The sequence below is a fragment of the Dendropsophus ebraccatus genome, chromosome 3, assembly GCF_027789765.1.
Source record: "Dendropsophus ebraccatus isolate aDenEbr1 chromosome 3, aDenEbr1.pat, whole genome shotgun sequence".
Taxonomy (NCBI): domain Eukaryota; kingdom Metazoa; phylum Chordata; class Amphibia; order Anura; family Hylidae; genus Dendropsophus; species Dendropsophus ebraccatus.
Genome location: NC_091456.1, coordinates 139,862,626 through 139,886,069, shown reverse-complemented (window position 1 = coordinate 139,886,069; position 23,444 = coordinate 139,862,626). Strand labels below are relative to the sequence as shown.

The window sequence follows — 23,444 nt, the reverse complement described above, 5'->3', positions numbered from 1 at the left end:
GTGTGTGTGTGAGAGAGTGTGTGTGTGAGAGAGTGTGTGTCTGAGAGAGAGTGTGTGTGTGTGAGAGAGTGTGTGTGTGTGAGAGAGAGTGTGTGTGTGTGTGAGAGAGTGTGTGTGTGTGTGAGAGAGTGTGTGTGTGTGAGAGAGTGTGTGTGTGTGTGTGTGTGTGTGAGAGAGTGTGTGTGTGTGAGAGAGTGTGTGTGTGTGTGAGAGAGTGTGTGTGTGTGTGAGAGAGTGTGTGTGTGTGAGAGAGTGTGTGTGTGTGTGAGAGAGTGTGTGTGTGTGTGTGTGAGAGAGTGTGTGTGTGTAGTGTGTGTCACTGATAATCCGTATTTGAGCTATAGACGTGTCTTTGATATCCGTATCTGAGCTATAGACGTGTCTCTGATATCCGTGTCTGAGCTATAGACGTGTCACTGATAATCCGTATTTGAGCTATAGACGTGTCACTGATAATCCGTATCTGAGCTATAGACGTGTCACTGATAATCCGTATCTGAGCAATAGACGTGTCACTGATATCCGTATCTGAGCTATAGACGTGTCACTGATATCCGTATCTGAGCTATAGACGTGTCTTTGATATCCGTATCTGAGCTATAGACGTGTCACTGATAATCCGTATCTGAGCTATAGACGTGTCACTGATATCCGTATCTGAGCTATAGACGTGTCACTGATATCCGTATCTGAGCTATAGACGTGTCTTTGATATCCATATCTGAGCTATAGACGTGTCTCTGATAATCCGTATCTGAGCTATAGACGTGTCACTGATATCCGTATCTGAGCTATAGACGTGTCACTGATATCCGTATCTGAGCTATAGACGTGTCACTGATATCCGTATCTGAGCTATAGACGTGTCACTGATAATCCGTATCTGAGCTATAGACGTGTTAGTGATATCCGTATCTGAGCTATTAGACGTGTCACTTATAATCTGTATCTGAGCACTGTATCAATGGGGACCTCAAGGATAAAAAGTAAGTGTGTGTGTGTGTGTGTTTGTGCCTCTGATCATATATCTGTGCAATCTGCATGTGTGTGCTTATGAATAAATGTGTGTGTGGAATGGAAAGAAGGTGCGGATCCAGCACTCCAAGGTAAGTTAAAAATCTTATGTTTTATTCAATCATGTTAAAATACAGCAGAGCTATGTGTGCTGTGTGGCCCAGTAGATTGACGCGTTTCGCGCATGCGCGCTTAGTCATAATCTGGTGAATGATGTACAAGTGTGAGTTTAAAAACAAGTTGCGGCCAATGGAAGTATTCCCAGTGCTAGCACTAGCAGGTGGAATGGGTGCATGTAGTTAATGTGTTAACCCTATGTTAGCATCACTTCAGGTGTTAGGCGGCTGGTAACATTGTAACATTGTAATATGTTATATATAATAAAATATGTATAAAGATATGTACTACATGTGTAATGCCGCGATTTCCCTGATGGAGACAATCAGGGAAATCGCGGCATTACACATGTAGTACATATCTTTATACATATTTTATTATATATAACATATTACAATGTTACAATGTTACCAGCCGCCTAACACCTGAAGTGATGCTAACATAGGGTTAACACATTAACTACATGCACCCATTCCACCTGCTAGTGCTAGCACTGGGAATACTTCCATTGGCCGCAACTTGTTTTTAAACTCACACTTGTACATCATTCACCAGATTATGACTAAGCGCGCATGCGCGAAACGCGTCAATCTACTGGGCCACACAGCACACATAGCTCTGCTGTATTTTAACATGATTGAATAAAACATAAGATTTTTAACTTACCTTGGAGTGCTGGATCCGCACCTTCTTTCCATTCCATTTACCTATTGACGGCTAGCCACCGCCTGGAACCGTGCACCCTCCCTCAATGCATTGATATCCGAACTATACAACAACAAGGTGAGCTGACCTCCATTTTTTCACTTTCCATTGCTTAAATGTGTGTGTGTCTGTCTGTGTGCTAGTAAAGGTATATATGGAATCTGCATGTGTGTGTCTGCATCTATGCTATGTGTCTGTGTAGAGCAGGGGTCTCAAACTCAATTTACCCGGGGGCCGCTGGAGGTAGAGTCTGGGTGAGGCTGGGCCGCATCAGGGTTTCCACAAGAAAAGCTCTTACAAAAACATTCCAATGTCATCAAATGTAATTATTATTATTCAGATTCAAATGTCTGTATTGACAGTTCCTTAAAGGGAACCTGTCACCCCCCATGCCGGGGTGACAGGCTCCCGACCCCCCGTTAGAGCCCCATATACTTACCTAATCCCGCCGGGTCCCGCTTCTGGAGGTGGTCGGGTGACGGAGATCTCAGCCGCTGCAGCCCGGCGCGCGCTGAGAGATGAGTCCAACGCTCATAGAGAATGACGGAGCGCTGGACTCTCCTGTCATTCTCTATGGGTGTTGGACTCATCTCTCAGCGCGCGCGCCGGGCTGCAGCGGCTGGGATCTCCGTCACCCGACCACCTCCAGAAGCGGGACCCGGCGGGATTAGGTAAGTATATGGGGCTCTAACGGGGGGTCGGGAGCTTGTCACCCCGGCACGGGGGGTGACAGGTTCCCTTTAACATTTAACTTTCTGAACATGAAAGTTACATCAGGTGACTCACAGGGGACGTCTTCATTGATCGGAGTTCTTCCCTTTTCATCATCTTCTCCTTCTCTCCTGGGCCATTGTGAGAACTTCTTCGAGCCACAAATCCACAGAATCTACCAGAGAAACATATTAGGCTCCTCACACTGGCACCATCCTCATCTCTCTACTAACTGCACATCTGTATTGGCCCCTTTACAGCCTCATTTAGTAGGTAGGCTGACTCTATCTGATCCACCTTATAGAATATGCCCCCCTCTGTGTACAGATGGCCCCTTGCTCAGTCTTCCATATAGATGGCCCCATGTGCATCTCCTTGGGTGCCCCTCTCTGTGTAGTCCCCCTATAGTAGATGCCCCCATGTAGTCCCCTCCTTATATTTCCCCCCATATAGATGCCTCCTTTATGTTGCCCCCTTATCCCCCCCCATATAGATGCCTCCTTTATGTTGCCCCCATTATCCCCCCCATATAGATGCCTCTTTTATGTGCCCCCCCTTATCTCCCCCCCCATATAGATGCCTCCTTCATGTTGCCCCCCTTATCCCCCCCATATAGATGCCTCCTTTATGTTGCCTCCTTATCTCCCCCCCATATAGATGCCTCCTTTATGTTGCCTCCTTATCTCCCCCCCCCATATAGATGCCTCCTTTATGTTGCCCCCCTTATCCCCCCCATATAGATGCCTCCTTTGTTGCCCCCTTATTTCCCCCCCATATAGATGCCTCCTTTATGTTGCCTCCCTTATCTCCCCCCCAGATAGATGCCTCTTTTATGTTGCCCCCCTTATCCCCCCCATATAGATGCCTCCTTTATGTTGCCTCCCTTATCTCCCCCCCAGATAGATGCCTCTTTTATGTTGCCCCCCTTATCCCCCCCATATAGATGCCTCCTTTATGTTGCCTCCTTATCTCCCCCCCATATAGATGCCTCCTTTATGTTGCCCCCCTTATCTCCCCCCCATATAGATGCCTCCTTTATGTTGCCTCCCTTATCTCCCCCCCAGATAGATGCCTCCCTTATCTTTCCCCCCAAATAGATGCGCCCCCCCCCCCCTTTGTAGATGTTGTCCCCATATCTTGTACCCTGCAAAGTAGATAAAGAGCAAAACAAAAAAATAACTCGCCGAACACATCGATCCCCCGTCGCAGCTCCCTTCTTACGGACGGGCCCCCGGCTGATGCTGCCTCCCTGCGGGTGTCCCCGGGATTCCCGGGCAGCACGCGCACCAGGGAGCTGTGTGCGCCAGGCTGTTACCAGGCTGACCCGGAAGCAACAGCCGCTGCGCACTCAGCTCCCTGGTGCGTGTGCTGCCTGGGAATCCCGGGGACACCCCCAGGGAGGCAGCATCAGCCGGGGGCCGTCCAACACAGACTCTTGTGACCGCAAGCAAAACACTGCTTGCGGTTACAAGAGTGATCGATCAATGGGCCGGGCGGCGGAGGGGGGCCGCCGGGCAGTAAAGTGGTGGTGGCCGCAAACTTGTGTCCCGCGTGCTGCAGTTGGCCTGCGGGCCGCGAGTTTGAGACCCCTGGTGTAGAGGTATATATGGAATCTGCATGTGTGTGTCTGCATCTATGCTATGTGTCTGTGTAGAGGTATATATGGAATCTGCATGTGTTTGTATCTGTGTAATTTCTCTATGTTGGTATATTTGTACATCTTGTAATGTGCCTATCTGTGTGTATACATGTATTGTGGATCTATATGTAACCTGCCTATGTTTGTATCTGTGTGAGTGTGTGTGCATACATGTGTGTATCTGCCTATTTTTACAGTATTTGTCTATATATATTAAAGGAGAAGTCAGGCAAAACATTATTGTGATTATGATGTGTCAGTATTATTTGTGGAAAAAAGACATGACATTTTTCAGCCATTCTTTTATAAAACAATAGTTATTTTTAAGGCTGAAAACATGACTTAATTGACTCGTAACTTAACACATATTATGTATTACGTTTCAAAGTATTTTATTGAAATTTTTCAGAATTTTTATAGTACAACAGTAGGGAACACATTATTGGCATATTTACCAAAAAGGGGGGGGGGGGGGGGGGGAGGGGGAGGTCGGGGGAGGGATATAGGGTCAGAGTGCAGAGGCAGGGTAGGACTGGGGGGGAAGGAGGGAAGGGAAGGAGGGGAAGGGGAAGGGAGAGATGGGAGGGAAAGGGGGTGACAGAAAGAGGCAAACAAAAGGGAAAGGGACATAAAAAGGGAGGGGAGATATGTATACAGGTATCGTAACTTGTAGAGAAACAGTTTAAAGTAGTAGTGTCTAAAAGTAAAAATACAGTGATAGCAATAGGACAACCATATGTAAGAGCAAAACTGGTAGCCGGCTTGTAGGAGTAAGTACATATGTGAACGGCAACATAAGCAAGACAGATCATAAAACTAAAAGAGAGTGTGTCCATAGAAGGCGCATAATGTCCTCTAACGTGCCATATAACAACGCAAATGTCCACAAAGTAAAAGAGGGCAGGGATGCAGACGTAGATAGGTCCAAGCAAAGCTGGGGTCACCTCAGTGGAGCGCAGAGGACCACCAGTTATTAGCCAATGACACAAAAAAAAGAAAAGTAGAAGGAGGGGGAAACAAAACTCACAAGAGGCCACGAAGACACAAACAAGACGGAGGGACACAAGATACATCAAGACAAGACATGAGGGCCGCAAATGAACATAAGTCAAATGGAATTAACCCATGTCTGCGGTCTGGGTATGGGGCACATAGTCCAGTTTAGTGCAGGTGAGGAGAGAAAAGATGTGTGAATCTGGCAAGTTAGTTGAACAGTAGGGTAATCGCTTCCTAGAACACGAAAACTCGTAACATGGAGTCACTTAACCAGGTGCTGAGCATGAGGATGGTGATGGGGACATTGAGGTGTTCCGGGCAAGGCGGCTCGGGAGAAGGTGGGGGAGATTCCATGCCTGTAGTTGCTGTAGCCCCTCCTCTGGGTCTTGGATCCACACACAGTCCGGGCCTCTGGTAGCTGCGAGGCCAGAGGTGCCCCTCCAACTATATTGGATTCCATGTTCCCAAAGTGCGGTTGTTACCCCAGTGCAAATGACCTCCGGAAATTTAGCGTAGCTGCTGATAAGTCCGGGAAAACAGCCACTGTCGAGTACGGGGCAGGCAATAAGGTGCGCTGTCGAGCCGCTGCAAGAAAAGCAGATTTCACGTGTAAATGTCTGACGAGCGTCTCTCGGGATATCCGGAGGAAGGTGGTCTCGGTAGTCGGCGTGGCCAATCTACGGCAAGGTCATCAGCATGGCAGTCAGGAAGTGTCGATTTGATGAGCTCACAGGTGAAGGTGGCTAGATAATTGTTTGAGACGGATTCGGGGAACCCCTTTAATTTCAAGTTGTGAGCCCGAGATCTATCATCCACCTTGGTCAAAGTCTCGCGCATCTGAGCCACTTCTTTATGTAATTGCCAGTGAGATTCGACCAGTACATTATATTCCTGTACCATGTCCACAATCTTATCTTCCACATGCTGAACACGCTGCTCAATTTTTAACACAGATTCTCGGAGAGTCTCAATTGTATTGTCCAGTTTGATCTGTATAGAGTCTCTGAAAGCAAGCAGCATCTCTCTCAGCAGGGTTGTAGTGAGCTGAGTATCAGGTGTGCACAGACTGTCAAATGGGTCACTCAGAGGCACAGACTTAATTGGAGCAGATGCAGGCAGAAATGCTGGAGCGTGTGCACTCAGACTCTGTTGCTGCGAAATCATAGGAGAGGCTGTGCACCGCTGTGTAGTGGAGCTATTAGCAGTCCGGGGGGGAGGGGGAGCCCTAATGAAGACGGAGGGGGATTGACGCTGCGCTCCGCAGCTAAGCTCAGCACAGGAGTGGGGGAGCCGGTGTTTGCAGGCAGGCTATTCCGGCTGTTACCTCCATCAGCTGAGAGAACAGTACGGGCTGTAATGGGCTCCCTTCGCGACCCCGCTGATGCTGTACGTGGCGGAGCAGTCTGCCACTCCGCTCCGCCGCCGGCATAAGAGCAGGAAGGAGGGGGAGCTGCAGGGACTCCGGCGCCATGTTGTTTTACCCGTGCAGAGGGGAGAGAGGCTTCAAGCTTCCTGCGTGCTGCCGCCGCTGCTTGTCTGGATGTGGTTCTCATCTCAACCAGTCGCTGACAGTCCAGGGAAGAGTCGGGTGTAAAATAAAGTCTATCCGTGCAGTATAGCCGCTATAATCGCAGTTCGTAGCGGGAGCTCGGCCAGGGCACAACCGCTCTCCTCAGTAGCTAAACCACGCCCCCATTATGGGCTTTAAATAGCCAAACGTATGTCCTGAGTTGAAGATTTTTTGGATTAATGCCTTTGGTAAGGCGGGGGCCCAGACAAGTTGGCAGTATGGGGCCCTGGAATTCCTGATGGCGGCCCTGGGTACAGGAGCATACTAAGAGGAGGAGTGTGGGTACAGGAGCATACTAACGGGAGGAGTGTGAGTACAGGAGCATACTAACAGGAGGAGTGTGAGTACAGGAGCATACTAACAGGAGGAGTGTGAGTACAGGAGCATACTAAGAGGAGGAGTGTGAGTACAGGAGCATACTAAGGAGGAGTGTGAGTACAGGAGCATACTAAGGAGGAGTGTGGGTACAGGAGCATACTAACAGGAGGAGTGTGAGTACAGGAGCATACTAAGAGGAGGAGTGTGGGTACAGGAGAATACTAAGAGGAGGAGTGGGCAAGACTATCAGGCTTATAATACTGATCGTACTGTTTATTGCAGTAGAATGCAGGGGAAAGAATTAAGAGCAAGAAAAACCAGTTGCAGGCTGCAAAACAACTTCAAAATGTATTTTCTCATAGGTAAAATACACCCAAAGCAAGCAAAACTTCTGTGTGCTCTCACAGATAGTATAGAATAGTTAGTGGGTTCATACACCCACCCACATCTTTTATCCATTAAACTGCTGGCTATCTTTGTTTCCACACTGTGTTTCCTAAATTTTCCTTCAGGATCTTGTTTATGTCTTGTCTTTAAGGTTCCTCCTTCTTAGGTTGTTTTATAGTTGTCCTTGTCCAGTTATTTCCTGCTTTGCACTTGAAGCCTAGAAACTTTGTGTGTTTTTTAAGCATTTATTAAGTTGAGGAATAATATTGTGGCATGTGCATGGAGCAGTCAGAGTTCACTCAATGGGTGGAACACCTAGCTTCTATTGTGGCTCAAACTCCATAACCTGTATGTGAACTTCCAGTCTGCAGCCAAAAGCAACACACTGGAGCCAGGGCCGTTTTAATACATTGGTGGGCCCAGTGCACAGCCCTCAAGAGTGGGCCCCCCCCCCTTCCCTTTTGGCACATTGTATAATGTACTGAATTTGCCCCCACACTGTATCAAGAGCCCCAATACATACAGTAGTTACCTTATAACACTATTCCCACCATACAGTGATTACATATTACATAAAAACTGCACTAAACAAAACAGAAAGATATCACCAATGATACCATTACATAATACCGCCACATCATGACCCCTAACACTACAATCCTATAACAGAGTGCAGTTACATCCAGTGACTCACCGGGGGCGTCTTCTCCGATCAGAGTCTGTCACCTTTTCTTTTTCTGTCCATCCAGCCTGGGCCACCTTGAAGTCTTCTCCTGGCTGTGAATCTTCTCTCCAGAATCTGCCAGACAAATATTTAAGGCTCCAACACATCCAGTAGTTAGGTCCCTTGTACCTCTATACAGTAGTTACACCCCTCTGTACCCCTACATAGTTACACCCCTCTGTGCCTCCATAGTTTTAAGGTGTCCCTGTAGTATATAGACCCTCATGTGCTCCTCCAGTTATATACAGCCCTCCTGTGCGCTTCCCCATTAGTATATAGCCCCCCTGTGCACTCTCCCCAGTAGTATATAGCCCCCCTGTGCTCTCCCACAATAGTATATAGCCCCCCTGTGCTCTCCCACAATAGTATATAGCCCCCTGTGCTCTCCCACAATAGTATATAGCCCCCCTGTGCTCTCCCCCCAATAGTATATAGCCCCCCTGTGCTCTCCCCAATATATAGCCCCCCTGTGCTCTCCCCCATAGTATATAGACCCCTGTGCTCCCAAATAGTATATAGCCCCCCTGTGCGCTCTCCCATTAGTATATAGCCCCCCGTGCTCTCCCACAATAGTATATAGCCCCCCTGTGCTCTCCCACAATAGTATATAGCCCCCCCTGTGCTCTCCCCCCAATATTATATAGCCCCCCTGTGCTCTCCCCCCAATAGTATATAGCCCCCTGTGCTCCCCCATAGTATATAGCCCCCTCTGCTCCCCCATAGTATATAGCCCCCTGTGCTCCCCCATATTATATAGCCCCCTGTGCTCCCCCATAGTATATAGCCCTCTGTACTCCCCCATAGTGTATAGCCCCCTGTGCTCCTACATAGTATATAGCCCCCTGTGCTCCCCCATAGTATATAGCCCCCTGTGCTCCCCCATAGTATATAGCCCCCTGTGCTCCCCCATAGTATATAGCCCCCTGTGCTCCCCCATAGTATATAGCCCCCTGTGCTCCCCCATAGTATATAGCCCCCTGTGCTCCCCATAGTATATAGCTCCCCCATAGTATATAGCCCCCTGTGCTCCCCAGTAGAATATAGCCCCCTGTGCTCCCCCATAGTATATAGCTCCCCTGTGCTCCCCCATAGTATATAGCTCCCCTGTGCTCCCCCATAGTATATAGCCCCCTGTGCTCCCCAGTAGAATATAGCCCCCTGTGCTCCCCCATAGTATATAGCTCCCCTGTGCTCCCCAGTAGTATAAGGCTCCCCTGTGCTCCCCCATAGTATATAGCTCCCCTGTGCTCCCCAGTAGTATAAGGCTCCCCTGTGCTCCCCCATAGTATATAGCTCCCCTGTGCTCCCCCATAGTATATAGCCCCCTGTGCTCCCCCATAGTATATAGCTCCCCTGTGCTCCCCCATAGTATATAGCCCCCTGTGCTCCCCCATAGTATATAGCCCCCTGTGCTCCCCCATAGTATATAGCCCCCTGTGCTCCCCAGTAGAATATAGCCCCCTGTGCTCCCCCATAGTATATAGCTCCCCTGTGCTCCCCAGTAGTATAAGGCTCCCCTGTGCTCCCCCATAGTATATAGCTCCCCTGTGCTCCCCCATAGTATATAGCCCCCTGTGCTCCCCCATAGTATATAGCCCCCTGTGCTCCACCATAGTATATAGCCCCCTGTGCTCCCCCATAGTATATAGCTCCCCTGTGCTCCCCCATAGTATATAGCCCCCTGTGCTGCCCCATAGTATATAGCCCCCTGTGCTCCCCCATAGTATATAGCTCCCCTGTGCTCCCCCATAGTATATAGCTCCCCTGTGCTCCCCCATAGTATATAGCCCCCTGTGCTCCCCCATAGTATATAGCCCCCTGTGCTCCCCCATAGTATATAGCCCCCTGTGCTCCCCCATAGTATATAGCTCCCCTGTGCTCCCCCATAGTATATAGCTCCCCTGTGCTCCCCCATAGTATATAGCCCCCTGTGCTGCCCCATAGTATATAGCCCCCTGTGCTCCCCCATAGTATATAGCCCCCTGTGCTCCCCCATAGTATATAGCCCCCTGTGCTCCCCCATAGTATATAGCCCCCTGTGCTCCCCAGTAATATATAGCCCCCTGTGCTGCCCCATAGTATATAGCCCCCTGTGCTCCCCCACAGTATATAGCTCCCCTGTGCTCCCCCATAGTATATAGCCCCCTGTGCCCCCCATAGTATATAGCCCACTGTGCCCCCCCATAGTATATAGCCCCCTGTGGTCCCCAATAGTTTATGTGCTCCCCCTCCCATATAATATTGAAAAAAAACAAACACTTTTACTCACCTAGGTCCACGCGTTCCTCTTCTCTTCCCTCTTGTGGCCGCACTTCCTGTGGTCACAAGAGTCTGCACTCCCCTTACCCTCGCGCCGACGCTCCAGTGACGTCGGGCGCTAGAGGGAGAGTGCGGCCTCTTGTGACCGCAGGAAGTGCGGCCACAAGAGGGACTGACTGACAGGGAGGGAGCCAATGGCTCTCTCTCTGTCAGTAACGCTGCCGCCGAAGCGCCGCAGCAGCGGCAGCAGCGGCGGACGGGGGGGGGGGCCTGCAGGGGGCGCCATGGAGGGGTAAGTAGATTACCCATCCATGGCGCTCCCCCCTGACAGGCTGGTGGCCGGAGCCCTGTGTGACCGCACTGGTCGCACATAGCAACGGCCTGCCTGCTCGGGGGGGCCCCTTTAACCAGTGGGCCCGGTGCACGTGCACCATGTGCCCTCTGGTTAAAGCGGCCCTGACTGGAGCCTTTATAGGACTTTTTATAACTGGACTTCTACTTCCTTTATTATAGGGCAGAACAGTTACTTTGAAACTAAAAAATGTCAAATTTGAAGTCAAGACCAGAGCATCCACTGTGTCATATGCCGTATCTACCGAGGAGGAAATCTTTTCTGTTGCCAAGGAAATTCTGAAGACAGAAATTGATTTGGCTTCACCAGAACCTCTACGACTGAGACTGATGGGTAAATGTAGAATTTTGGTACTATAAAACTTGCTTTAGATTGCATATATGTATGTATTAAAGCAATGCTGATCGCACTTGGTCTCACTCTTGAGACCCACTGTTATTCTGAGATACAGTTGGTGGAGAGCGCGGAGTTTCACTCCCTGACTCTTTCACTCCATACAAGATAATTAAGGGAATGAGTTAGATTTGATTCACAGCCCTGTTTCTGCGCATGGCGTCGGTCTGTTACCGGGTAATAGAATCAATGGAGCTGCGTTGCAGAGAGGCGGGGGTTTACTCCTACTGGGGCAGGCAGGCCCGCCTCCAGTGCTTCAGCCCGGACTGGTGCCCGGTATTAGACCGGCGCCGTATGCGGGAACAGGGCCACTGTTAAAAAAAAAAAAAAAAAAAAAGGACTGCGCCACTGGCTCCCCCGTGCCGACACCGTTCTATTGATATTCTACACTTGATGGTGCTGGGAGCAAGCCCTTCATTGATTCTAATGGATCCACGTCACACTGGGGCTCGGCAGGCCTGCCCACAATGCTTCGGGGCAGGCCGGTGCTCGAGAATAGACCTGAGCTGTGCACAGGAACAGGGTGGGGTTCTAAAAAAGGACTACGCTACCAGCATCCCCACGCCGGTGCTGATCCGTTAAGGTTAAAAAAACAAAGCAATGTACCTGATGGTACATTTGATTAATAACACCATTTTTGTGCCACGTCAATTTTGTATTTTTAACCCGTTAAAGGGAACCAATCGGCATGATTGTTCTGATATGGTTCCCAGCACCACAGTATAGATCTACTGTGCAGCTTGTGGAGCACCGCGGCTGCAGTAGTAGTAGTATTTTTATAAAGGTGAAAAAGTGGTTTTATTCCAGTGTGCAAAACAGGAGTCCGTGGAGCCTCGGTTGCGAGTCTCAAAACACAGGATAGCCAGATATCTCTAGCCTGTTGCCACGGGGTGCCTCCATGATAGGGAGAGCACCACACCACCCTGATAAATAGCCCCTTAAGTCCCACTCGGTTGCGAGTATTGGAACATAAATAGGGAAACACCAGGGTGGCCCCTTTTTGTCAATGTCTAACTCAAGGTGTGAGTATTGCGATCATGACAAGGGCTTGCCAAATCAGGCTTCCATCCACAGACAGCCGTTTCGGGGTTTTTGCCCCTCGTCAGTGTGGAGTAGGATTCTGGCTAGTTGGGGCAATAGCAAATCGACCAACAAAACACAGTTATCACTGAACTCAAGGAGAACAGTGAAAAAAATTCCAATGAAGTACTCAATCAAGAGTCTCCACTGATGCCCCCAAAAATTTAAATATGCAAAACAGGAGTCCGTGGAGCCTCAGTTGCGAGTCTCAAAACACGGGATAGCCAGATATCTCTAGCCTGTTGCCAGGGGTGCCTCCATGATAGGGAGAGCACCACACCACCCTGATAAATAGCCCCTTAAGTCCCACTCGGTTGCGAGTATTGGAACATAAATAGGGAAACACCAGGGTGGCCCCTTTTTGTTAATGTCTAACTCAAGGTGCGAGTATTGCGATCATGACAAGGGCTTGCCAAGGCAGGCTTCCATCCACAGACAGCCGTGTTTTGTTGGTTTATTCCAGTGTGCAAGGACAGGAGAGGGGGGCAACCAGTAATCTGGGCGGGGAGCTGCGTGACTTGTCATGGCTCTCTGTCTTTCAGGCTGCAGTGCGAGGTTGATTGACAGGCAAAGAGGCAACTAACGGGACTTTCCTTAACTTTTTTTTCACCTTCATAAAGCTACTGCTGCAGCCGCGGCTGGTATGCTCCATGAGCTGCACAGTAACTCTGTGACAATATCTCTGTGATGTGCCTCCATCGATTCTAATGTAGGTGTGTCACAGAGGGGAAGGGATATTGTCACACTGGGGTGCAGCAGTTCCTACCCCAGTGCATAGAGCTGGGGAAAAAAATGGCGTAGAGGATTCCCACACCCGCGCCAATTGAGTGATATGTAAAAAAAAAGAAAAAAAAAAAAATAAGTGATGTACCTGATGCTACATTCGCTTTAAGGACCGGGACAATTTTTTTATTTTTGCATTTTCGGTTTTTCCTCCTTGTCTTCTAAGAACCATAGCACTTTAATTTTTCAGTTGGGCTGTTTGGGATCTTATTTTTTGATTGCTCTTTGTTATTTTTTTTCTTATGTATAATGAAACAAATAATCAGCAATTCTGGCGTTTTTTTTTGTTTTTTCCATTCACGCTGTTATCTGTATGGGGACAATATTGTTACATTTAATAAGATCGGACATAGCAGCCAACCCTCACCCTCTATGAAGCGAGCTTAGCTTCTCAGCTTATTTCATAGAGCCTCCAGACCTTCTGGCGTATCGGTACATCATGGGTCCAAAAAAATTTTTTTGTTAAATGAAAAAAAAAAAAACCCTGAGGATTATTATGATTACAGTTTTTGGTGCTTTGTGTTGAAAATCACTATAGGCTGATGCCCGTACCTTTATTGTTTCTTTCGACAAAGCTGTATGTGGGCTTTTTTTTTTTTTTTTTTTGCTTGGCGATCTGTAGTTTATATTGGTAATAGTATGGGATACATACAACATTTATATTTATTTACTTTTGGAGAGGTGACCAGAACAGAGCAATTCTGGCACTGTGTACATCTTGCGATAAAGATCATTTAATAATTTAGACCCTTCCAATACTTCTGTATTGGTGCATTTTTTTTTCCAGCTTTCCTGTTAAGTCTCTGGCAGTGTATAAAAGGAATGCTCTATAAAAGCATTGTAGGCCTGGAAGCCTACACTGCCATGACAGCTTGTAAATACATCCTGTACATGCTGTCTATCTGTGGCATCTGAAGGGTTAAACTGCTGGGACAGAAGCCATCTTCTGCTGCTGGCTCTTGTCACCTGTATAATATAGCTGGCACCCACTGTACTGTGTATAGAGTACGGCTCAGCTTGTAAGCCTGTATTGTTTTATTCCTGCACAGTCTCTGGAGCATCCTATTAACTACTGTCATTTTTTTGATCAAGGTGTAAGAATTTCTGGATTTCTATCTGAAGATGACAGAAAACATCAAAGAAGTATCACTAGTTTCCTGGGCCTAGGCAAAGCTACAAAGATCAACTGTTCAGAAATGGCAGACAAATCCGTCCAGGCAACACAGACTCCTGCACTGCAGAGGGAAAGCTTCTTCAACCAGAAACGTGCAGCAAGACAACTGGGGCTGGAGCAGGGCTCTACAAGTAAGGCGGCCCCAACTAGGGAGCAGAATGGGGTGACACAAGATCCATGCCAACAAAAAGACATAACTGAGGTTGACCAGATTTGCCAGGAACCTGATTTTACATGTCCAATATGTATGATAAAACAAAGTGATTGGAATCTGGAGGCATTTAATAAACATATTGATCAATGTTTGAGTAAATCACCTCCATCGGATAACATGGAAATGGTAAGCAAATGTGAAAGTGTATGTGGAACAAATAATGATGAAGCCAAGAAAAGCAATGGAGGCTTCTCTGATGGCCTCAGGAAAGACGTCCATATGAAGAATCTTAAAAACAAAATGGTGACTGTTTCACCACCTGATGACTTGGACGACTTTGTCATTGATAAAAACACAATGCGTGCGATCCATGACCAAGAAGTACAGATAGCCCCGTGCAATAAGGAAATTATTTATAAGAAGCCTATGGAAAATTATCAGATAGAAAGTGATGTAGGCATCAAAAATACTGGGGAGAGTAAAGCCGTGTCACTTACATGTTTATCAATATGTCATGAAGAAGCCGTATTCATCTGCCCAGTGTGCAACATACAGCAAGATACCTCAGACCTAGCAGTGTTTAATAGACATGTCGATGTATGCCTCAATAAAGGAATTCTAGAAGAACTTAAAGAACCTACAACTAACCTGGATCCAAGACATCCAATTAAAAAGGATATTCAGAATGGTAAGAGAAATAAGGATTATAGACATTGTACAATACAGACCTTAGGAGAAGAAATTATACTGCACCTGAACTTCAAAGTGGCTTTTCGGTACAAGTGTGTACATGAGGAGCAGCACTCTGTTGGCTATTATATAACATGTCTGTGGTATTTTGCTTGCCCGTCCCCAGTGGGAAGATACCCCCTCCCCTCTATGACGCGGCTCCAGTAGAATGAATGGAGCCGCGTCATAATGGGGAGGGAGTTTCCAGTGCTTCAGCCTGGGAAAGTGTTCGGTAATAGACCGGTACTGTGCGCGGGAACTGGGCTGCGGTTCAAAAGAAGGACTGTGGCACCGGCATCTCTAACGGCGCCGGTCTATTTATGGTAAAAACGGAAAAGCTATGTGCTGCTGGTACATTCGCTTTAACAGTAAAGCAAGTACCTGATCCTATAGTGCACTTATGTCAAGCCTGCAGCCCTGTTGCAAGACTACAATCCCTATCATGCCTGGACAGCCAGTGTTAAAGCTTTGACTGTCTAGGCATAATGGGAATTGTAGTTTTGCCAAAGCTGAAGGGTGACAGGCTTGACACCACTTGTATAGAGCAATGTATCTTGCCCCCGATTATTTGTTAGCTTTTTTGTTCTCTGTTGTTGTTAACGTTTTTTAATGTTTGCACTTATCTATTAGTTTTCATGTAATCTCTCTGGTCCACATTACATGTCTATTATTCATGTTTTTACCTTGCCCGGCCATCAGGAGTCACAGCAATAATGGGCTGTGAGAGCAGATCCTGGATGTCTTGGGAACTGCCAGTGACCTTTGGCTGCACCTTCTGCTCTAGGTGAATGAGCCATTAAGAGCACAATCTGTAAACATGGCACAGTGCCCGGCATACACAGACAAAAGTCATGTGGAAAACTAAGATCCTGCCAGGACTTTCTCTTTAAGTACAACTTTTACAGTCCGCAAGAGGTTTACTGCACATTAGCAAGTCTTACATCCAGCAGTCACGAGTAGGACAGAGCTATTCTTATGGTGTGTGCTGTGTATTATACTGACTTTATAGGGACTATGTCATTTACGTCATATATGTTATGTGAGGAAGCCCATTTCCATGTGTCCCAAGTATGGGGGGAGGGCTGCAATCCACTATGCAATACAAAATCACCTGATGGCCATAGAAATTAGAAAGTTTTACCATAGGGCTAAGGGTGTAAACACACACAAAAAAAAAATGCTCCATTTCACAGCGCAAACAATTTTATTTGTGGTTTCGCTGCATATTTTATGGAAAAATTAAGTCAATTAGTGATGCAAAAAAAGAGGCTTTTATGGGTCTGTAGGTGAAAAAATGCAAGTGCAATGGTTTTTTAAACACTAGGAGAAAAAAAAATGAAAGCGCAAAAGTGAAAATTCGCTCAGTCCTTAATGGGTCTCCAAACTGCGGCCCTCCAGCTGTTGCAAAACTACATTTCCCATTATGCCTAGGCAGCCAAATCCAAAGCTTTAGCTGTCCAGGAATGATGGGAGTTGTGGTTTTGCAACAGCTGGAGGGCCACAGTTTGGAGACCCATGGTGCCGTTAAAGCTTATTGCCTGTCAACAGGGCAGGTGAAAAGTATCTGATTATTGATGATCCAACCACTGGGACCTCCACCAGTCACAAGAACAGTGGATTCTTGTCCTTTAAGGTAACTGAGCTCTGATCAGTAGCCACGGGACCCTTTTAATCCACTTGATTATCTTTGGTACTTCCAAAACAAATAAATGGATTGGCAGTCAAAACGTTTACGCTGACACTCCATGTACCCGGGAGCCAAGGGTCCTTTGTTGACGTGATTGATGACCCCTACCAATCAGATACCGATCACCTATAATGTGAATCAGTAATAAGTTTTATCATTACAATGTGCATTTTTGTTGATTTTTTTTTTTTTGTTTGTTTTGACTGGTGAATCAATACAGAAAATGCGTCGTAAGGTCCCCCTACACCTTATACTCTCTTTTGGCCATTAGTTATTGAATGTGTATGGCCACTTTAAAAATACAACTGATTTTCAACTTTAATTTCACCATAACCTATAAGGCTGAATTCACATAGATGCTATGGACTAGACCTCAGATCTCCCTGCATCATCATTCCTTATCATGTTGTGAGCTTACGGCATCATAATTAATGTTTTTTTTATTTTTTACTGCTGCAAAGTGCCAGTGCTCTGTATTTATGAGATTTTTAGTTCTCCTCCTTTTGTTTTCCAACAAATACGTTTGAGGGTATTGTTTCTGCAGTGTCACCTATAAAACTGAAGAAAATCTCCAGTTTTGAACATTTTACTGTATTGTACTGAATTCTGTAATCAGCCGAATTCTGTATTCTTCAAACAGGTTCAAAAACTTTGCTTAATCCAGAACTTAGATAGTGGTAAAGCTGAGCTGTTATTTCCCATGTCTGTCTGTCTGTTTGGAAATTGACTGTTGTCTATTTCCCATCAAAATCGTAGAAGCAGCTATAAGTTTATGCAACCAAAAAGAAAAAAAAAAGAAAAATAACCAGGGCTAGTCAGAGCTAGTTTTGGGAAAAAATGTACCGACTCAGACTCCGGCTTTAAAAAAAAAAATCTTTAAAAAATGTAAAATTTAGATTTGATATGAATTTTATAAGTTTTGTTCATCAATATATATTTTATGAGCAACATTCTAATAGGACACTGGTTCTATTAGAAAAGGGTCGTCAGGGAAAAGTAGTCGGTCACAATTTGGCAGTTTGTTTCTGAGCTGGAAGAGTCCATTGTGTGGGGGGAGATTTGTGCTGTTCTCTTCCTGAATGCTGGATGACTGTATATGAGCAGCAGTGTAATATGAAGATATCCTGTGTAATATAGAGGAGGAGGAGAAGACATAAGTAGTGTAGCAGTAACCTCTGTCCTCAGTGAGGTGTTTTCTTTCTGGGAGAAGATTGTGGTTTTTTTTTCAGTGTTCTATGGCTGCAGCTGTGTGTGTGTGTTTGCTTTGGCTGCAGCTGTGCGTGTGTATATATGTGCTATGGCTGCAGCAGGCTGTGTGTGTGTATGCTATGGCTGAAGGAGGCTGTGTGTGTGTGAGCGCTATGGCTGCAGCAGGCTTTGTGTGTGTATGCTATGGCTGCAGGAGGCTGTGTGTGTATGCTATGGCTGCAGGAGGCTGTGTGTGTGTGTGTGTGTGTGTGTATGCTTTGGCTGCAGCTGTGTGTGTATGTGTGCTATGCCTGCAGCAGGCTGTGTCGGTGTGTGCTATGGCTGCAGGAGGCTGTGTGTGTAAGCTATGGCTGCAGTGTGTGTGTGCGCTATGGCATGCCCCCACAGTGACCCCTCTATATCACTATGTGTGACCTCTCTCTATATCACTATATGTGACCCCCTCTATATCACTATGGCTGACCTCTATATTACAGGTATCTGGCATTGTTAGCAGTGTTTCTGTGTGTATGATGAATATTTAGTTAGAACCATAAAAGACTGTCAGCAGAAAATACCACCTGCTCCATCTAGTCTAGTTCTGAGTTGTTCAGGTCATGGAGGCTGGAGACTGGCTGCATCCACTGAGTGCGCGCGCACGCGCACACACACACACACACACAAGCACGAGAATCTGCTTTATATCTTATTCACTCAGAAATCGTTCCAGGATCATGTAGGACATTAGGGAGAAGCTGCTGAGCCAGTGTGAGAAATAACTCCCCTGGTATATGACTGGCCATTTATGAAGGAGCAGGAGTCGGTGACGGTCCTGATAAAATTCAGGTGTCGGAGCTGCGGCTTACTGACTCCACAGCCCTGAAAATAACTGAAATTAGTATAAATTTAGTGAATTTAAGTTCTTTTATAGTTTTTTACCTTTTTATGTCAGTTCAGAAGGGCTGATTTTAGCTTTTCTGCTGCCTCAGGTAAAAACTAGGTTTGCACTAGTAAGGTTTGTGCTAAGAAAATCTGCAGTATATAATAGTACCAGCAAATTGTACTATATAATAGTCACAGTTAGTAATAAATGACTGAAATCCCAGTTCTGACTGCCTTATATTCTATTTCTTTGTGAAGCTGGCATTTCAGAACATTAGGGTCAATGGAGACAAAGGTGTCAGACAGTTTGGAACATGCTGTCCATCAGGTACTCTGCAATCTGCCACCTGAGGCAAGATATTCATCCCGCCTCATGGCAGACACCACTCTGTATGTGGGACAGGGCCGGCGTCAGCACCCGGCTAACTAGGGCAAATGCCGGGGCCCACAGCTCCTCTAGGGGCCCACTCCTGTTTGTTACTACATTTTTTTGTTAGTAAAAAAGAAAAAAAAGTGTAGTAACAGAGAGGACTGGGCCCCTAGAGGCCGCATGTGACAGTTAGGGGCCACGCCGATACATACTGGGGTCCCCGGGCACCTGTCTTCCTTCACAAATCTTCCCTACAGCCGAGTAGGAAAGGACCTTTGAGTGTGAAAGACCTTTGATGATGTCACGGGTCATGTGATCGGACACCTGACCTGATAGAGGGCAGCATGGTAGGCTCTGCAAACTAAGTGTTCTGTATGTGCTGGTTTCTAGTTGTTTTGTGTATAGAGGTCCTGCTGTAATATATATATCTATTACAGCAGGATATATATATATATATATATATATATGTTACAGCAGGACCTTTATACACAAAACAACTAGATATCTATATCTATCTCCTATCTATCTTATCTCCTATCTATCTATCTATCTATCTTCTATCTATCTATCTATCTATCTATCTATCTCCTATCTATCTCCTATCTATCTATCTATCTATCTATGTAAAGATGTTCCGCAGCACACCAGCATACGTGTAAAAGGTGATTTATTCCAAAAAAATACAGAGAAGTACAAAAGATGCGACGTTTCGACCTCCTCACGAGATCATTATGAAGCAATGATCTCGTGAGGAGGTCGAAACGTCGCATCTTTTGTACTTCTCTGTATTTTTTTGGGAATAAATCACCTTTTACACGTATGCTGGTGTGCTGCGGAACATCTTTACATACTTTTGGGGATCCCCGAGCCAGGGGACTTACTCTGTACAGCACCTGCTTCATGAACCTTTGGATGTGCGGCTTCTTCCTGTTTCTATCTATCTATCTATCTATCTATCTATCTATCTATCTATCTATCTATCTATCTATCTATCTATCTATATATCTATCTATCTATCTATCTATCTCTCTCTCTATCTCCTCTGTCTCTATCATATGAACATGGTGAGACCTCTAGTTCTCTTATATACAGGTCCTGCAGTGATGTTCAGTGTGTATATATATATATATATATATACACACACTGTATATCACAGCAGGACCTGTATATAGGAGAACTAGGGGTCTCACCATGTTTACATATATATATATATATATATATATATATATATCATGCTGGTGCTGCTAGTTCTCCTGTATACAGCTCCTGCTCTGTGTGTGTGCGCATGTATATATATACACACACACACAGCAGGAGCTGCATACAGGAGAGATCAGGAGATACAGGAGGAGAAAGATATGCAGCAGCCGCATGTTTCTTTTGCTGCAAATCTTTCCTCGCCTGTCTCTCCATGATTTGCTCCTCAAAGGGGCCTGCCGAGGCTCTGTCGCCCAAGGGCCCACAAAAAGCTGGAGCCGGCCCTGATGTGGGACCTTTATCATACAGTAGCAAATCCCGATATGATGGTTGGTCAGGAGTATAGGTGTATGTTTGGTTGTTTCTATAAGTCTTATATGCTAGTATATTCTATTTTGTAGAGAGATTTCCTCCATTCAGTGGATGCAGCAGTTAGACTCCAGCTCACCAGTTGGATCAGAGATCAGGGGTGTATTGTCCTAATATAAGGACACTTCAAGAACATGGCATACCCAGGTTAATGATGTGTAAGCCCCCTTGCTCAGTTCACACTGCTGCTCTTGCTTATAGTTGGAGCTTTACCTTCTAGATTTCAAGTGTACCACATGCAGTGAGCACATCAGGTAGGATCAGTCAGCACAGGACCACCTTCAACACATTATCTGGCAGATTTTTCACATTTATCCTTTTTGTATATACTTTGTGTCTTCAGATATTTACTCTGGGGACTAATTCTTTAATCTCACTTTTTCTTTTCGTACCAGCAGGGATAACAGTCAGAGGCAATGCTGGGCTTAAATCCACTGCACAATCTAAACGGTAGGTTTTATTTGGTACTGGGTTGGAGCATGGTCAGAGACCCTTATTGTGATCCCCCTCCCTTGTACAGCCTCGTACCGTGACGCTAGGAATGTGATGCATGTATGTCTGCTGTGTCATCACCATCAATCACACAGGAATTGCTCTATAACATATTTGGGCTATGGCCAGATACGAGAAGTACTACAGATTGGAATTCACAGCATTTACAGAACCAGAAATTGACCCGCAGTGTACATTTTATATCTACAGCATGTCTCTTGTCATATCACATCTGCTGTGGATGTATTGCACATATACCGCTCCACTGGAAGACCTCCTGGGAGGCTCCAGTGACTGTGGGGGGAATAAAAGAAAAGTCCTAGTAGACAACCTCCTGAATCCATCTCTATACACAGTGACTATAGTAGATGTGGTGATACAGAAGTCTTTAGCACCATCTGCAGGTATAAGTGTGGTTATGCATTTACTTACTTTTTTTTCCCCATGTTTTTTTTTTCTAGAAGACTAGGAACATCACAACAGAACCCAGCATCTAAGAAAGCCAAGACAAACCGCTCCAGTCTTACCATTGATGTTTTCTTTAAATAATGTTTAAAGATTCCTATTGAACAATGGAACATCATCTGGCATAGCATATAAGTTTCTTAATTACATATAGTACGGTACATCGTATTTTTTCACAAAAGATCAATCTTCCACTTTGTTGGTTAACCTAACTCAGGATAAGACTATTCCACTGTCATGGCTTACATTATGCAGACGATGGGGGTAGTTCTTGCAGCAGTACAGTGCTGTATACACGGCTTACAATGTATATTGCTGCTAGAAGATTTAGAAGTGTTAGCCCCACGTCCTTTATTACACAAGAACATATGAGGCCATCAGACAATTTTTTTTTTTTTTTTAATTTGTCAAAACAATGAAATAAAGGCCTAATAGGCTGGAGTGGGGTGCGCATGGTTAACCGCATCGATTGAGAAGAGCACCTTAACCAAAGAATGAAATGATGAAGTTTATTTTATTTAAGTTGGCTATGTAGAAACTTTCCGACCTCCTGTTACTTGTATCCAGACCTTTATATAATATTTATTTGCATGTATTTATTTTCTGCAAATTATTTTAAATGTGATAAATTTAGTGTTTTTGTTATTATTTAATAATTAAGAAAAAAAATATTTGTATGTGCAACTCTTGATAATTGAACATTTTTTTAGGGGTACGTCAGATGTCAGTAATTCCGAAGGACCTAGGTGTCTGCCTCAGCTTTGGGTTCTTCAGAATCTAGAAGGAATAGCATACAAAGTAATCTCGGAAAAACTGTCCAAGCTGCAATAGCTATCACTGACCAGGGCAGCGTAGTCTACTACTAGTAATATTACCCTTCAATTGTCTTGTAAAAACAGCTTATCAATTCTTCTTGTGCTCAGACCGGTACTTAGTGAAGATAGGAAATTATGAGGAACTGACAAATACTCAAGTATCCCAGAAATGGCAGGGTATTTTAGGGAAAAAAAATAATGTATATGAGAATATCGCACTTTTGAACTTTGTTCTCTCAGCCATTCAATTCAATGCATGTTTCCCTGAGAACTGAATCCTAATGTTTGTTCATTGGTCAGATAAATGGTGAGAATTTATTTAGCGACAGCTGCATAGGAGAGTGTCATTCACCTATGCTTTGCAATGAATATATATATAATATATTTTACAATATAAGTTTATTTTTAATTATTTTAAATAAAGATATACTTGGAGCATTTATCCATCAGTATATTCCTTAATATGGTTTGAAGGCAGAGAATTCTGCAAACCTATAGAAACAGCACTGCACCTGACTGACTGCTGGGTCTGGTAATTCAGTTCAGCTCCACTGATGTGCATGGCAATGAGCTGCAATACAACTTATTGGCAGAGGTGGTGCTGTTATGTGGAGAAAAAAAAAGCATTGATCTAATCCTGCACAACCTCTTTATCATCTGTATGTCTTATAATACTTCAGGTCACACATCTTTTAGGTTGAACTTGGGCTACTTGTTTTTCCCAGTGCACTTTATAAGGTATACCTCTGACAACCATATGTAGACCTCTGTAGGTTATTTATTTGCTGTGAAAATGTCATGCAATATTTTTAATGCTGTTGTATTTATTAAATTTCTAAATTATAAAATTAAACAAAAATCTGATTTTTTTTAA

The 23,444-nt window shown here is 45.3% G+C and overlaps 1 protein-coding gene across 2 annotated transcripts in view; it reads left to right on the top strand.

Annotated features, from left to right (window-relative positions):
- The window catches only part of POLK (DNA polymerase kappa), a 49,415-nt gene extending 25,971 nt beyond the window's left edge, over nucleotides 1-23,444 (top strand). Inside the window, exons 12-15 of one of the 2 annotated variants that reach the window (XM_069962778.1) lie at nucleotides 10,954-11,125; nucleotides 14,141-15,064; nucleotides 21,197-21,248; nucleotides 21,752-23,444. In XM_069962778.1, the coding sequence (XP_069818879.1) occupies nucleotides 10,954-11,125; nucleotides 14,141-15,064; nucleotides 21,197-21,248; nucleotides 21,752-21,839 (1,236 nt within the window). In that variant the 3' untranslated portion in view covers nucleotides 21,840-23,444. Of the gene's footprint in view, nucleotides 1-10,953; nucleotides 11,126-14,140; nucleotides 15,065-21,193; nucleotides 21,249-21,751 lie in introns of both variants that reach the window. The other variant, XM_069962776.1, reaches the window with a different exon arrangement.